Genomic DNA, 17647 nt, shown 5'->3' with positions numbered 1-17647 from the left:
AGCTAAAGCACTTGTGTTATGGAAAATCAGAAGTAACGACGGTACCACAAATACCCAGACCCAAGACAACATAGAAAATTAATGACTTTTTTTACATCGGCTCGGCCAGCCATCGAACCCGGGACCTCGGGGTGGCGTACGCTACTAACTACTAAAAACCGGTGTACACACTACTCGACCAAGGAGGTCGTTAAATGTGTGAAGTCAACGAGCATTAACTCCACGCTTTTTTATCATCAATATAATCTTGTATCGAATAATACGTCTACTTTACCAATGTATTTTTTACAAATGACTTGAATCTACGAAACTATGAACGAAGAATTGTTGAATTTGTTGACAAGAAAAATTGTTTTTAATCAATTCGAATGTGTTTACAGGTGTCGTTGGTCAAGAACCGGTGCTCTTTAGTGGAACTATCAGGGAGAATATAATGCTGGGTGTTGAAGATGCAAGCGAGGAGAGCATGATAGAAGCCGCGAAAACTGCGCAGGCGCATCACTTCATAGTAAAACTGGCAAATGTGAGTCAGATACAAATCAATGTTATAGATAACAAAAAAAGTATTTGGGCGCTCGCGTAAGAGGATCTTGCACGGAAATAATTAATTATTATTAAATAGTAATCTTAATTTTTAATAATGAAACTTCACGCGCAAATTTAAACATTCAGGACAATTTTAAGATAAGGTGTGAAGTTGTCTATTTAGCGAGCAACTTCATTGTGTAGTTTCCACGTTTTCCTGCATTAAAACACACTCATAATTTTTCCTAACGCGCCAAATGACAGGGAGAGGCGATGTAGCCCAGTGGTTAGAACGCGTGCATCTTAACCGATGATTGCGTGTTAACCCAGGCAAGCACCACTGAATTTTCATGTGGTTAATTTGTGTTTATAATTCATCTCGTGCTCGGCGAAGGAAAACATCGAGAGGAAACCTGCACGTGTCTAATTTCAACGAAATTCTGCCACATGTGTATCCATCAACTCGCATTGGAGCAGCGTGGTGAAATATTCTCCAAACCTTATCCTCAAAGTGAGAGGAGGCTTTAGCCCAACAGTGGGAAATTTGCAGGCTGTTAATGTTGTTGGGTCAAATGATGTATAACTTCAACAAAAATATCTTAATTTGTTCAATAAGAAGGTCCAATTTCAATTTAAATATTTCTTCAGTTTGAGGGGTTTTCCTATAAAATAGGTTAAGTAAATAACAGATTGGTACTTAAATGTTTTTTGGACTGTTTTATTTTTGCGTAATGTCTGATCACTTGTCATTACAGTCTGTAGTATGTACACCGGTTTTCATGGGTACGCCACTCCGATGTCCCGGGTTCGATTCCCGGCCGAGTCGATGTAGAAAAAGTTTTCTATATGGTCTTGGGTCTGAGTGAATGTGGTACCATCGTTACTTCTGATTTTCCATAACACAAGTGCTTTAGCTACTTACATTGGGATCAGAGTAATGTATGTGATGTTGTCCAATATGTATAAAAAAAAGATAGCCCATTTGTCCATCCAACTATCTAAAAAAAGGACAAAAAGCGCAGAATTTACTTTTAATATATTTCCAACAGGGCTATGACACTATACTCGGCGAAAAAGGAGCTCAACTCTCTGGGGGTCAGAAGCAGCGAGTGGCGATAGCTCGTGCGTTATTAAGGAAACCAGCCTTGCTTTTGCTCGACGAACCCACCTCGGCCTTGGATCCAACTGCTGAACGACAGGTGAGCTTGAGATAATAAGAAAATATACCTTAACTAAGTTAAAACGATGCTTCATTACTCCCAATTAGTAATCATATATTCACACTACCATTGATCACTTTGATAGAATCAGTGATAGTCATTGTACGAATGAAACACGTAATGATAATCTTACAACGCCAAGTTTTCGACTCCGCTGAGTCAATAAATCTTACTTGAGGCAAGGTATCCGTTATCAAGATAGATGTCTCACACAACACAAAGTTGTGTGAGACATCTACCTTGATAAGTGGGAGCCGTTGCAAAGTTCATGGTGAACTTTGTTTTAAAGAATTTTGTTCTTATTTTAAAAAAACATGAAATTAAAATTTAAATCATAATAATTTGTGTCATTAATTTTAGGTCCAAGCAGCATTGGATGCCGCTAGCAAAGGAAGGACAACATTAGTTGTATCCCACAGGTTTGTATGAAATACATTAAAAACAAGCTTTTCCACTAGGTAGGATAGGGATTAAACTAAGTCAGGTTATCATAAAAATAATTATATCAGGAAAACCTTTGAAAATTGGATTTATTCATTTTAAACGTTCATTTCAAATCGTTACAAATTTCCGACACGAAATAAAATTACATAAGAATATTGTTTTCAACTACATAAAAGATTTCAAAAGAAAAAAAAGAAGAAGAAATGTAATTGTCATTTTCGTTTCGATTCAGGCTGTCAACGATCGTGAATGCATCGCGGATCGTGTACATCGAGCAGGGCGCAGTGCTAGAACAAGGTACTCACTTGGAGCTGCTTGAAAAGAAAGGCGCCTATTGGCAGCTGCTGCAAGACGACATGACACACAGGTGAGGAATCTGTACATAATATGATTATGTCGTCCTGACTGACTTCGGACACGGCGGCTAATCTCAAGAGAGACAAGCCAGCTACGCAGGACATATTAATGTGTACATGTATGTGTGTGCTCTCTATTCCCTTGCTTTCATAATCCGATGGTAAAACAATCTGACGTGGTTAGAAAGGGTTTGCTGGGAATTTGAAGAACCAACGGTTTTACGTGCTTTCCGAGGCACGGGAGGGTACACACTTCCCACTTCCAGACTAAAGGCTGTCACTGAGGATTTTTCGAAAAAACCAATCACGTGGTGGTAATATAGGTTTGTCCACACCAGTCTAGATAGGTACCCCCACTCATCACATATTCTATCGTAAAACAATATACATAGTATTGCTGTGAGTAATCCGGTGTAACTAACACAAGAGACGTAACATCTCAGTTTCTAATCTTGATATCACGTTGGCGATGAATTGATAAAATTTCTTAAGGACGCTCATGCCTAAGCTTGAAAGAAAATGACAATAACAATTATATTTACCAGGAGTATAGCTGCATCGTTACCCGAGTCTGCAGACGAGGATGAACACGGTGAAGTTGTCAAAGCTGAATCTAAACGGAAACGTAGTGTCGTCCGACGGAATAGCAGCGTCTGCTCCATAGCCCATAGAGGTAAAGAGTTTACTTATAAGATGACTAGACAGGCAGAAAAGATTCGTGTAATATGTATGGACTCGTTGATTGTATCTGAACTTTTGTCCATAATACAATTTTATACTCCCTTACGTCATAGCTTGGTGTGAAGTCTATTCCAAGAACAAGTAAGATCAACAATTATCACTACACGATTTTTGATATTTTTTCACTCAGCTCAGTCTTCAGCTCTCCTTCTCCAATCCCTGTCTCTTGCCTCACGAATATCATCGCCCTATCTAGACATGGTCACTTGGTCTCCCTCGAGGACTAGTCAGAGTCAGAGACCTGCCCATTGCAATCCAGCTTTCTTATTTATTACTTCTACAGCATTTGATTTCACTTTACAGAATCCTTCAGAAGAGATAGCTTCGTCCGAAGCAGTTTTCGCCTAGGATCCATGGCAACTCAAGCTATGCCTGCACCAAACGTAATAATGGAACAGGTATACTTCGTTTTACTAAAATATACTTATTAAAATAGATTATTAAAATAGAGAATTATTACATAACAGTATGACCAGTCGCTATGGAAGGTTTCGTTTTATTATGTTGGTAAGCGAGTCACTTGATGGGTTTGGCCACCTTTGCCCATAGCCATTGGTAATGTAAGAAATTGTAATCATTCCTTGCATCGTCAATGCGTCAACAACTTTGAGAACTAAGATGGCGGAACTAAATGGCTTACTCACCCTTAAAACTGCTTTACTATGTATTGCTAATTGTCGGTAGAATACAGGAAGATGAGAATGTGTTTTTCCTACCCAGATGGGCTTGTGCAAAGCCCTGCCACCATATGGCTGCACATAAATGTACTTTTTACCTATTTCCATAGTTTTATGCTATCATCTTCAGTGCCGTTTAACCGATCTCCGTGACAATTAACGTATACACAAACAGGACAACGTCTGCCGGTTACTGTGAATGAGTAAAAGTATATTATATCGCCAATGGAATGACTAGATTACATAAATTTAAAGTAAAGAAAAACTTTAAACCTCATTTCTCAAAAGTACCATTTTAGGTACATTTCCTTTTTCGATTTAAACATCAAAAACTGCAGCCGTGATATCATTAAGCATGGTCTAGTACTTAATGCCAGGCAGTAAGAAGTGATCTTATATATTATTTATCTTTCAGGAAGAAGACGCCAAGGATGAGAAAGAGATTAATGTATCAACTTGGCAACTCCTGAAGCTGAACAGCAAGGAGTGGCCGCTTTTAGCCGGTGGAGGGCTGGCGTCTCTGCTAATAGGAGCCACAATGCCAATCTTTGCGTTGCTCTTCTCTAAACTTTATGGTGTAAGAATTTATTTAATTTTGACAACAACTCGATATAGTCATAAATCTTATGACTTAGCATTCTTAATGGAAAAAGTCTGTTATCAATTAAAAATTGTCTTCTAGATGTTCTCGTGGCCAGACCCTGATGAAATTCTACGTCAATCACAATTCTACGCGGGCATGTTCGCCTGTGCTGCGGCTGTGAGTGGTCTCGTGACATTCCTCCAAGCTTGGCTTTTCGGCCTGGCGGGTGCAAAGCTCACAGATCGATTGAGAGTCATGACGTTCGAAAATTATTTGGTGCAGGTAAATTTTGATACATTTAAAACAATTAGTTTGTAGTTTTAATCGTTTTCGGTAATAATAAAACTAGCTATGCAATATGGTTTTACCTGCCTTAAAATATTATAGCTCTTGAAACTCAACCAATTTTAATGAAACTAGAACTACAGTCAACTATTAGAAAACGTAAAAAAAAGTAAAGCCAAACAGCAAGCAGTCTGTTAATGTCCTACTGCTGGGCCCATGAGTCTCTTCTTGAGTTTGAGAAGGTTTGGAGATTATTACACCAAGTTTCATTGCGGATTGGTGGTTATACATGTAGCAGACTTACGTTGCATTTAGAGACATGCAGGTTTTCGCACGATGTTTTCCTTGCACGAGATGAAATTTCAAATCCCATTAATAATTATTTTAGACTGTGCATTAACTAGCAGTGACTAAGAAGTTTGCTTTTTAAAAACCTACCAAATCTATGTCATTTTTTTTTAAAGGAGCAAGGTTGGTTCGACATCCCTACTAATTCTGTGGGTGCGCTGTGTGCACGTCTTGCTTCAGATTGCGCAGCAGTTCAAGGCGCTACAGGTATGATACATTTCTGAATTTACATACAGCCCGTAAATGTCCCACTGCTGGGATAAAGGCCTCCACTCCCTTTGAGGAGAAGGTTTGGAGCATATTCCACCACGCTGCTCCAATGCGGGTTGGCGGAATACACATGTGGCAGAATTTCGTTGAAATTAGACACATGCAGGTTTCCTCACGATGTTTTCCTTCACCGCCGAGCACGAGATGAATTATAAATACAAATTAAGCACATAAAATTTCAGTGGTGCCTGCCTGGGTTTGAACCCGAAATCATCGGTTAAGATACGCGTTCTAGCCACTGGGCCATCTCGGCTCATTCTCGGGCCATTTCTGAATTTATAATACAAATAATGGTATTCCTGATGGGAGTTTCCATCAATATTAAGCTTTTGATTAAAGTGTTCTGGATACTAGATGGATTAAGAACTTACAAATACCAATACCTATTTTAAATTTCTGGGGGATCCCAACGGGAATCCCCAAAACCAGAAATATCTTTTATTTATACGTTTAAGAATTTTTCTATATTTCTAACTTGAAAAATTACTGCCGTTAGGATTATTTATATTTAAATTACAAAAAATCTCTAAAAAAACTCCTGAGTTTCATTCACCGGTTCCTCTCAGGTCAGGGTAATTGATATTCCAAACTGGTAATAGTTTTAATTCTGACTATCGAAAAATGTTTATGCTTCTATATTTAATAAAATATTTTTGAATTTGCCAGAAATAAAATTGTCATTTTCACATATACCTGAATTAACACTGGCTTATCCACTGTAAACCGTACGATACCATAACAATATATTCTATGGTAGAACATTTATATTTTAAATATTGCATGGCGTTTATCAAACTTAATTTATCCACAGGCACTCGTCTTGGCACCATGTTGCAGGGAGTCAGTACAATGGTCCTAGGCGTCGGTCTAGCATTGGCATACTCCTGGAAGATGACTCTTGTTAGCTTACTCAGTGTGCCATGTGTAAGTATAATGTGATACTTATCTCCTGTCTATTTTCCGTCCACGTGGGGGGCAGATATTGGTTCTATCATGAATATTAATGCCACAAATCTTTGGAACTGTATAATTATCATTATTGACTTCCTAGTCTTGTTCAATTACTATTTCTATGCTATACTATGGAGATTCTATTCGACATAGACTCTACATAGCTTTCAAGCGTACTGTTAAATATTCGTCAAGGTATCCGTTTCTATGATAAAATTCCGCAGATATTTTTAACTTTGCCGGTTCATAAATTCAAATCATTTCAAAAAAATACTTTGAAAAAAAGCATATTACTCAATACAAGATTATATAGATGATGAATAAGCATGAAGCTAATACTTGTTGTCTTCCAGGTAGGGTATATTATATACATATATAATTGTATTTAACTAACATATATTTACTTTGGGTTTTAAATGTTGAAAAAGAGTAATTGCTCAGTTTCTTGCCGGTTTTCCTTAGTATAATCTACATTCCGAATCGGTGGTAGCTTTACTTAATATAGTTTTGTAAAATGATGATTCAATAATCCTTGTAAAAGCCTACTTGAATAAAGTATATTTTTATTTCTTTAGATATACTAACCAAAGATAATGTGATTCAGACAAATTTACTAATTTTTACTAATATGTAATATTCCTAACGGGAACTAAGATGTTGGGTTCCCTTTTACCTGTAGTTACACGGGCTTACTCGCCCTTTATCTTTTTAAACGACAATACTAATGTTGTTTGATGGTGTTAGATATGATTACTGAATGGTACCTACCCAGGTGGACGTGCACAAAGCCTACCAAGTGTTTGTAAGTACCGCCTTAGGAGATACGGCGTTTCTGAATTAGTAGGACCTCAAAGACTGAGTTTACTTTTTTTAATTTATTTAAAACAATTCATATGTAAATATTTGCCGTCTATATTTTTAAAGGTCATTGGTGGTATATGTCTGGAAGGTTGGATAACGAAGAAGTCAGAAATTAAGGAGCAACGCGCACTGGAAGGTGCGTCCAGACTGGCCACCGAAGCTGTTATTAATGTCCGCACGGTACATAGCTTAGGTAAGAACAATATCGAAAAAAAAACATAATATTGGTAATTAGATCATAAGAATTATGATAAGCGTAAATTTTTATGACATGAAACTACACCATGAAGTTGAAATTAGACACATGCAGGTTTCCTCACGATTTCCTTCACCGAGCACGAGATGAATTATAAACACAAATTAAGCACATGAAAATTCAGTGGTGGGCTGGGCCATCTCGGCTTATTATTATTATGAGTTTCTTATTGATAAGTAGATTAATATTATTTTATTGAATTATTTGCATGCAATTAAAAACGATATTTAAATTCGGTGAAGAAGTAGAAACCATGCGTATGTACACCCCCCTTCCCTTTTTGTATCACAACTATGAAGCAGAATTAATAACGTTGAATCGCAATATCGATCCTCTGATTAATATATATCTTTACTTGTATTACAACAAAAATAAATTTACTATTTATATCCACTTTAATTTATCAATACGCATTTCTGACAAATGCAAAAAGGTTATTCAAATATTTTTTTGAAATATCCAGGCGTAGAGTACGCGATCCTGCGGCGCTACCAAGAAGCGCTGGAGGCGGCGGACGCGCAGAGCGGCGGGCGCTGGGTGCGCGGGCCGGTGTACGGCCTGTGTCTGTGCGCGCCCACGCTGGGCTACGCCGTGTCGCTGGCGTACGGCGGGTACCTCATAGCGAGGGAGGACTTGAGTTACGAATACGCCATATTGTGAGTTGTTACGCCATATTATATTGATTTACGACCTCCGTGGTCGAGTAGTGTGTACACCGGTTTTCATGGGTACGCCACTCCGAGGTTCCGGGTCCGATTCCCGGCCGTGTCGATGTAGAAAAAAGTTCATTAGTTTTCTATGTTGTCTCGGGTCTGGGTGTTTGTAGTACCGTCGTTACTTCTGATTTTCCATAACACAAGTGCTTTAGCTACTTACATTGGGATCAGAGTAATGTATGTAATTTTGTCCAATATTTAATTATTTATTTCTATAGTCTATTCCAATCGAGGAAGGAATGAACTTAAACAAACCTTAGATTTACGTATTCCATGCAATTTGCTAATAACTCAGCTATATTGTGTACTACTGAGAGTTTATGATTAATATATCTTTATTTATAATACAACACTATTGCACTTAACTACTTGTATCCACTTTAATTTTACTTCCAAATTTCGGTTAAAAGTTTCGTCAACGTTGGAAACACAATTTCGCGAATCTATAACGAATATCATTATTCAAACTCAAATTTTGTTTATTTGGCTTTTGTCCTCTTGTGGTTGAAACAGGATGTATAGATGTAGCTAAGCGGGTGAATAGTTAAATAATGCTGTCTTCTTCTTACGAGTATGAAATCAATAATATTAGAAAGAGATATCAGTGTTTCACTAAACACCCGTTCCCAACGCAACGTCCCAACATTTCACGCGTTAAATTAACTCAAAGCTAAATTGAATTTACAAAAAAATCTTTCTCAGTGACCGTCAACATCTCGTTAGTAGCAACTCTGCTAAATATAATCGTATTGGAATTTGTATGTGTATTTTTTGGCCAATGAAAAGAGAGTAACTACTGAATGTTTTTGACGGTACGATCTTTACAGTACAAATAACCTTTGAATTAATAAAATAGGGTCTACAATAAAATATGTTTATGCTTTGTTATTTGAGAGTTTTTATACGACAAAATAAATTGTCTATAAGTTATTTTATTTTCAAGAAAAATACTTAGATTTTCTATAATGTATATGCGTTTTCCTCAGGGTATCTGAAGCTTTAATCTACGGAGCATGGATGTTAGCTGAAGCCCTTTCGTTTGCGCCGAACTTCGCCGCCGCTCGGCGCTCCGGAGCACGCATCATCCGTGCTCTACAACGCAAGCCACTTGTACAAAACGAACCAACAGCAGTTGACGATCCGGAATGGGTAATTGATTGAAATATGTTATAATTTTATATCACATAAGTGTAATTAATCACCTTCGTCGCAAGGAGCAATGCACGGAAGATGTCGTGGATGCTCTATATTGAAACGATCCCGCAGCCTTTCCGTCGCACTGGTTTTAGTGGGTAGTAGTCCTATATAACCCTGATTCCTTCCCCCATGCGCCTAGGTACCTATCTGAATGTATCCACTACGAGGAAAAAAGGGGACATTTATACATAAGGTTAAATGTATTATGATCAAAACTTAGTAATGTCTATTATAAGATATTTCACAAAGCACGGCGACCGTGTCGCGACATTGTGACACTCGCCCTCATCCACTGCAAACACGGCTTCGACGCGGCAAGACTTAGTCGTCCACTTTTACAGACTGATTCACATGAACACCTACGTCATGAGGCGCGGGCGTTTTTTTTTTTTTACTATTTTTCAATACTAATTATATGAGTTTATAGTTTTGATGTTCCATTTAATAAACAACGAATCCTTAAGTCTGTTACCACGTTATTAAAATTATTGTTTTCACACATTAACAAGAAATATATTTTCGTTATTTGAAATAGCATGGAGGTTATCGTCACATTTCCAAGGTGTGCAATCAACTAACAAGTGTAAAAATAAATCCCGTTTATGTCACTGAACGTGTCCACGATGGTTATAATTAGACGCAAATATTAAGCTGACAAGTACTATATTTCTTGAGATAAAATTTCGTAACTTTTAAAATGTCGCACGCTTCCCGCGCTTGGTAACCAACCGCCATTTTGTTTGATGCCCCGCCCCACCGAGCGGCCACCAGTGTGCCCAGTTGATAAAAAAATAATTTATCCCGGTAAAGCTAATTTAGGATTAAAAAAAACCTTACACAAGTCATTAGTTTTATAATGTCCTAAAGCACTGAAACGTTCTTTAACGAGCCTCTCAATCGAGGGATGTTGGTCCGTCCTTGGGTTGTCGGGCGTTGGATCGGATATCATTGTGAAAATAAAATTTAAGATGCATTACAGGGCAATTAAACATGTCTCAAATAACATACAAATTATGAAATTGATTTCTAATATAATATATATTTTTAATATACAGATAGCAACTGGAAAACTGGAATTCAAAGATATACATTTCCGCTATCCGACCAGGCCCAACGTGCCAGTGTTAAATGGTTTAAGCCTAAACCTGCCCCCTGGCAAGACTCTGGCGCTGGTCGGACCGTCTGGCTGCGGGAAGTCTACAGTCATGCACTTGCTGATGAGGAATTATGATCCCCACCAGGGAGTTGTGGTAAGATATCAATTCTAATATTATAAATGTGAAAGTAACTCTGTCTATGTGTTTACCAAACCACTGGACCTAACTTTTATGAAATTGGTATGAGCAAGCTTAAACTCCAAGAAAGGACATAGGCTACTTTCTTATGGCTCAGACCTGTCTACCGTGATAACTAGTCGTCGAACGCGTGTCGCGTGCGACGACTAGTTAACAATGTATTTATAAAGATATGTCGGAAGAGCAGGATGCCGAACAGTTGGGTTCGGGGATTGATCCGACATTTGGAAACTCTAGTTAACAATGTATTTATAAAGATATGTCGGAAGAGCAGGATGCCGAACAGTTGGGTTCGGGGATTGATCCGACATTTGGAAACTCTTCCAAATGTCGGATCAATCCCCGAACCCTGAATGTGGGCGTGCAATGGAGATATTCACAAAATAATACATATTCAATATCGTCTAATCACTGTATTAATTGATTCAATAATCGTACACCACAATAATATCAAAGGATTACAATGATTGTTCTCAATTAAGAGCAAATGGGCTTGCAAGCAACCATCGCATTCGAGTCGCTTGTCAAAACATAACGACTCGCGTTGCCATGACACTTACAACTCCATTCGGGGCGACCCGCTCTTAAAAGTAAATCAACCATGTTTTTATAAAAATTTTGACCACTGAGCGAACAGTTGTAAATATATACAAATGTATATTAAAAATAATGATCGCACATGTCATGACAAACCACGAATAACAATTCCGATTCTTATCTTAATAATGACAAAACTAACGAATTTCACTTCACTACGCTTTTTGTTTTTTTTTTTTGTAAAAATATTTTTCGTTATTTTCAGCTAGAAGTTCGATTATATTAATAAAAAATAAAATTACAAACAATGTACAAACTAGATGTCAAAAACGTATGTAATGAAAGGAAAAAATTAAAGTCGATATAATTCCTTGGGCAAAATTTTTATTTTTATATTGAAACTTTTTTCAAATTGCATTGAAAATGTTAAAAAATTCTGATGTTGAAATTTCTTTTAGATAGAACATGTACCACTTCCTTAGGCAGGTAGAATAGTCAATTGTGCGACGAAGATTTTTAAGTACAACAATTATTTATTTTAAAAACAAATCATTTGATTATATTGTACATAAAACATTACGAATTATTTAAAAAACGAACTATATATTGAATTAAATAATACATACATGTGCGTCTCGGGACGCTCTACAGATAACTTAAACTAATCTAAGTTGAACTATTTAATATTTAAATAGCTTAACTTGCAAAGTTGCTTAGGTTATTAAATAAATTTTATGTACATGTCGTGAAAAACCAATAATTTTAATTAAAAGTCACTGATATGACTGTAGTAGTAACGGGTAAACGCGGTGACGTCATTTGTTGTTAAAGTCACGTGGACAGAGTCTTATTGGAGAGTATGGGAACTCTCAGCCACACCAAATCAGCCCACACCTCCAAGGCGAAAGTGTCGGTTTACCTATTTGTAATTAACTTGAAAATTCGCTGTAATAAATCCTTGCTAATTCCTACGAGTTTAATTGGATACATCGTGATGGACCCCGTACCATCGAACACAGAAAATGCCAATCGTAACAGCCATCGCTGCCGCCGTCATAATATGTTAAATAACATGACATCAATTTTCAGCGAAAATATTTCACTTTAATAATACTTTTCAGAAACTAGATGAGCGTGACATCAAGCGGGACATTTCGATGTCCCGCCTGCGCGCTCAGCTGGGCCTGGTGCAGCAGGAGCCCGTCATGTTCGAGCGCTCGATCCGGGACAACATCGCGTACGGCGACAACACGCGACAAGTCACGAACGAGGAGATCATCGCTGCGTCGAAACTTGCAAACGTTCACACTTTCGTTGCCAGCCTACCATTGGTCAGTTTACTCTACGCCCATTGAGAATGACTTTTTAAAACATCTCTACGTAGTCATCACACTAATGCACCACCAACCATGGGAACTAAGATGTTACGTCCCTTGTGCTTATTATACTGGCTCACTCACCCTTCAAACAAACTCAAGAATATTAAGTATTCCTAATTGGTGCTAGAATATATGAGTTGGTTAGGTACTCACTTAGGTGGGCTTGCGCAAAGCCCTCCTACGATGCATTTAAAATACAAAAGTGCTACATTTTATTTTACATTAGTAGCCTGTGAATTTCCCACTGCTGGGCCAAGGCCTCCTCTCCCTTTGAGGTGAAAGTTTGGAGCATATTCCACCACGCTGCCCCAATGCGGGTTTTTGGAATACATATGTGGCAGATTTTTTTGAAATTAGACACATGCACGATGTTTTCCTTCAATGTTCATAAAACACAAATTAAGTACATGAATATTCAGTGGTACCTGCCTGGGTTTGAAGACGAAATCATCGATTAAGATGCACACGTTTTAACCACTGGGCCATCTATGCTCTTGTGCTACACAAAATTATAATTGCTCGAGTCAATCAATTAAAGTTTTAAAACAAAAGACACAAGTAGCGCGCTCGTTATAGTGAAAAATCATTGATTTACAGGGTTACGATACAGTGCTGGAAGCTGGTAGTGCTGCGCTGTCTGGAGGTCAGAAGCAAAGAGTAGCTATCGCGAGAGCGCTGCTGAGGAATCCGAGAGTACTCCTGCTGGATGAGGCTACTTCTGCACTCGATGCAGCCAGTGAGAAGGTAACTACACATTTTCTTTAAGCTGAATTTGGTTTGATGTCTCGAAAAACTCGTAAAGAAATTGGTCATCAGCCTGTACTGTCTGGTCGTGTCCAGGATCTTACAAACTGATCTAGTAACTCTTGGTTTCAATGAGAAGCTCTTAATGAGCCAACCCGCATCATCAAGGATACCTGATACGCGAAATATGGCGACAGTCGAGCATGCGTATTGCATTGAACGTTGACCCAAAAATATTGTCTATACGTCATATTTCATATGAATTCTGTCCCGTCTACATGTCTCCCGTCTACACTGGCTAACTCACCCATCAAACCGAAAAACAACAATACTGAGTACTGCTCTTTGGCAGTAAAATATATGACGAGTACGTTACAGGCGGTCTTGCACAAACACCTTCCACCAAATAGATATGGTATAGTTTATTCCAATCGAAGTAGGAAAAAAGATAAACAAACCTTAGATTTACGTATTTCATGCGATTTGATAATAACTCAGCTATATTGTGCACTATTAAGAGTTTATGATTAATATATCTTTATTTATAATATAACACTATTACACTTAATACTTACTTCTACTTTAATTTTACATCCAAAATTCCAATGACAGTTTCGTCGACGTTCAAAACGCCATTTTTTCGCAAATCCATAGTGAATATCACAGATTAATCAAGCTCTCGACCAATGACATCGCGTCAGTTTGCTGTCAAATGTTGTTTATTTGGCTTTTTCCTGTTGGAATAGAGTAAAGATTAAATTATTTTCATCAAAACGTCTTCGCGCACTGACGTATTAACAAAAGTTTTTTTTTTATTTAATGTAATATTTATACAAATAGTATTTCAATAAATGGCCTATCTTGATTCTTTATGCAATGCCACACCAGGGCAGGGAATAATGACCAAAACTTGTCAAAAGGAGAGAAATATTTTGTCCAACACTAAAAGTGTCTTTATATTTTTTTACGTACTGAGCTGTGATGGAATAAACTCAATTGAGGCTTTTGCCAAGCTGTGGGTGTACGCAATTGGTTTGTCCTCGAGATTTTATGATTACAGGGATGACAATTTAAATTAATTTCCAGGTGGTACAAGCAGCGTTAGAGGTCGCAGCTAAAGACAGGACGACTGTCATAATCGCCCATCGTCTGGCTACCGTGCGTCACGCTGACGTAATATGCGTTGTTGATAAAGGTACGATCTCAAATAACTAAATCTTTAAATTACAACAATAAAGTGTATAATTATCACTATTAATTTCTTTGACATTGACTATTATAGACCATACTCTAAAATTAAAAACTTTAAAGCTCATGTCAAAGATTATATTGATGGTAAAAAAGCGTGGACTTTGTATTTGATTTCCAGACAGGATATATTTATAAATTTAATCGTATGACTTAAATGCTCTGTAATTAAAATGGTGGTAAAGAATAACTAGTGAGATTCTTGCCGGTTCTTCAAAAACTACCTTCCGAATCGGTGCTAGCTTTACAACACTAACTTGACAACTAAAAAATGCTTTTATAAGCCTACTTGAAAAAAAAAACAGATACAACGTGATTAAGGCATAGACAATTTTACTAATTTTTACAGATATGTAATATTTCTAGCAGAAAAACAAAATTGCAACGATTTGTACGTTTGCTCTATTTTTGCAATTGCAAAAAACGTCATATGGACTTATTTAACTAAATAATAGCTAATAAAAGATATATTTATTAATTTAATTTCTCATGCTTACGTTAGCGTTAAATGGAGCGTAGATGACTCTCCTATATTAATTTTAAATAATATACCTGTTACTAATATATGTTTTTGTTTCAGGCGTCATAGCTGAAAGCGGTTCTCACGATGAATTGGTCCGAAAACGAGGCTTATACTGGGAATTGTTACAACAACAAGGACCGTTAGAGGCTAACTCATAACAGACGCCATTTTAGTTAATTTACGCCCTAGATACTTTAAACTTAGCTGCTATTGCACCACTATTATTAATATACCTCTTGAAATTGGCGCCATTTTAGTTTAATGGCAAAATAAATCTCATAAAATGTCACTTCGTATTTGACAATATTTTATAAGACGTTGAAATTAAAGGTATATTTGTTATATTATTACTTTTCTCTTTTCTTTAGTATAGCTTTCTCTTTTTGCCATAATAATGTTATAGCATGCATGATTATCCGTCATTGCTCATTTTATAACCAATCGTATAAAAGTTAAAAAAAAACTTCGTAACAATCTACTTTTATAATACAGAGTAAATACAGCAATATATTTATAACAAGTCCTACGAGTGGATAATCTCTTAGTTTAATTATTATTGATTATAAACTTCTTGGCTATTGATGCGAAGAAATACCTAATTTTTGTAGAAGCTTGATATTTTGTGTTCAACGTGAGTTAGGTTTAGTTTTATATTTATAAATTAAAATGTCAAAATTTATTATTATTTAAATCTCGAATAATTAACAGAACAGGCACATTGGTAATTATAATACATTTTATAATTTGAACATTGAACAAATTAATAAAATGTTTTCGAATTCGATTTTTAAATTTAGTGTAATTATTTTACAAAAATATTTAAGCAGAATAGAGAAAATCAGTGTCTAGTTATTAAACGACATTAAAAAATATTGTTTTTACATTTTTGTCACCTTTCGCCGACGTTCGATACAATCGAACGCAAGTCTTTTAAGTTCGTTAATATATTTTTTAATAATTTACGGGTTTGGATGTTGTATGACCAACACATTATTTCTTGTTAAATATATTTTATTATTATTTAACAAGATTTCTCGTGTTTTTAACAATTTCAACTGATCACTCCCGTGATTTATGTGACATTACACATATCCACAGATAAAAAATAAAATCGAAAATTGATTAAAAAAAATGCCTGTGTCGAAAGACAAAACTTCGAACGACTATCCTAATAAAAAAGTACATATTTAATGTACATCTCTGTAATTTATGGTATTTTTCGATTATAGAAAAAAATATATTCATAGATTTAAGGTATTTGACTGTGATTTTAAATTTAGTTTTAAGAAGTGTAATCCAAAAGTGGTTAATTTTTTAATATGCGATACATCACGACATTGTGATCATGATATTGTGATAAAATTAATTATTAAAATGTAATAAAAGAATTAAAATAAAGTATACACCGTTTTTTCTACATTCCTCATCTTTATTTCATTACTTAATACTCAATATTATATCTGACGGAATGCCATGTCCAGGCTTGTTTTTAAAAAAACATGACGTCAGCATGGCCGAAGTCACGAATGTCAGTGTTTGGATTTCTATCCATCGTCGAAAGTATGAAATTAAACTCAGGATATATTCTTCTCTGATTTATTCCGATCGCTCCGACAGCTCGAACAAAGCCTCCCGATACCGGCGGGCGTTCGGCCTTTTATAACAAAAATGGGGCATTATTCACTCAATTTAACACCTGTTTATGGACAGTAAAATATTTCAAACTAATTTAACATCTCAAAATTCACTAAATATTATTAATTTAATAGTCAAACAGTTTTCAATAATTAAAAGAATAATTTCCGGGCGCGTGTTTTTCTTAAATAAGAGATTTTCCGCCGACATTTCACAGTGATCTCTTAAATTGTGTCTCATATCACAAGACCCGTAGCTAACGCGACATCCCTCTTTTTGTTACTTCGGTTGCCATGAGCAACAGTCTCTCTTGCATAAACTAGCAAATGACAGATAACGTCACATCCGATTATCCAGTGTGAGGAAACCTGCATGTATCTAATTTCAACGAAATTCTGCCACCAACCCGCATTGGAGCAGCGTGGTGGAATATGCTCCAAACTTTCCAAAAGTGGGAAATTTACAGGATGTTAATGTAAAAAAAAAAGATCGATGACGTAACTGACGTAAAGTTCAAATGGTCTCAAGGCAGGTCGGCAGCACAAGTTGCCTTGAGTCAAAAATCTGTTAAATACTTACCATATACATAGTTCGCAGACCGTACTATCAATGAATTTTAATAAATGGGTTCCACCCATTCGAAGTCAGGTAGAGAATTATTCTTCTAATAATAACAACGTAACGCTTATAGCTTACAATATGACAGGATATATAAAAGGAGCGTCAACATAAAAATGAAACAAAATTAAATCAATAATACTTTATTTACAATCTTTATAACAAACCAATAGGATGAAAAAAGTCTAAGCAATAATTGAGCAAAATTGAGTGTTAAAAGATTACACAACATATTACA

At 36.4% G+C, this 17647-nt stretch overlaps 1 protein-coding gene across 1 annotated transcript in view; it reads left to right on the top strand.

Annotated features, from left to right (window-relative positions):
• Nucleotides 1-15886, top strand: part of LOC125074984 (multidrug resistance protein homolog 49-like) — a 69742-nt gene extending 53856 nt beyond the window's left edge. The window contains exons 10-27 of the mRNA XM_047686496.1: nt 381-523; nt 1575-1724; nt 2106-2164; nt 2422-2556; nt 3091-3218; nt 3590-3684; nt 4379-4540; nt 4646-4828; nt 5296-5386; nt 6261-6373; nt 7325-7454; nt 7981-8173; nt 9220-9382; nt 10486-10680; nt 12384-12593; nt 13239-13385; nt 14472-14580; nt 15214-15886. Of these exons, the coding sequence (XP_047542452.1) occupies nt 381-523; nt 1575-1724; nt 2106-2164; nt 2422-2556; nt 3091-3218; nt 3590-3684; nt 4379-4540; nt 4646-4828; nt 5296-5386; nt 6261-6373; nt 7325-7454; nt 7981-8173; nt 9220-9382; nt 10486-10680; nt 12384-12593; nt 13239-13385; nt 14472-14580; nt 15214-15314 (2507 nt within the window). The 3' untranslated portion in view covers nt 15315-15886. The remainder of the gene's footprint in view (nt 1-380; nt 524-1574; nt 1725-2105; nt 2165-2421; nt 2557-3090; nt 3219-3589; nt 3685-4378; nt 4541-4645; nt 4829-5295; nt 5387-6260; nt 6374-7324; nt 7455-7980; nt 8174-9219; nt 9383-10485; nt 10681-12383; nt 12594-13238; nt 13386-14471; nt 14581-15213) is intronic.
• The last annotated feature ends 1761 nt before the right edge of the window (nt 15887-17647 follow it).

The sequence above is a fragment of the Vanessa atalanta genome, chromosome 29 (assembly GCF_905147765.1).
Source record: "Vanessa atalanta chromosome 29, ilVanAtal1.2, whole genome shotgun sequence".
In the NCBI taxonomy this organism is placed as follows: Eukaryota; Metazoa; Arthropoda; class Insecta; order Lepidoptera; family Nymphalidae; genus Vanessa; species Vanessa atalanta.
The sequence above is the reverse complement of the archived record's forward strand: the minus strand, read 5'-3'. Positions and strand labels throughout refer to the sequence as shown.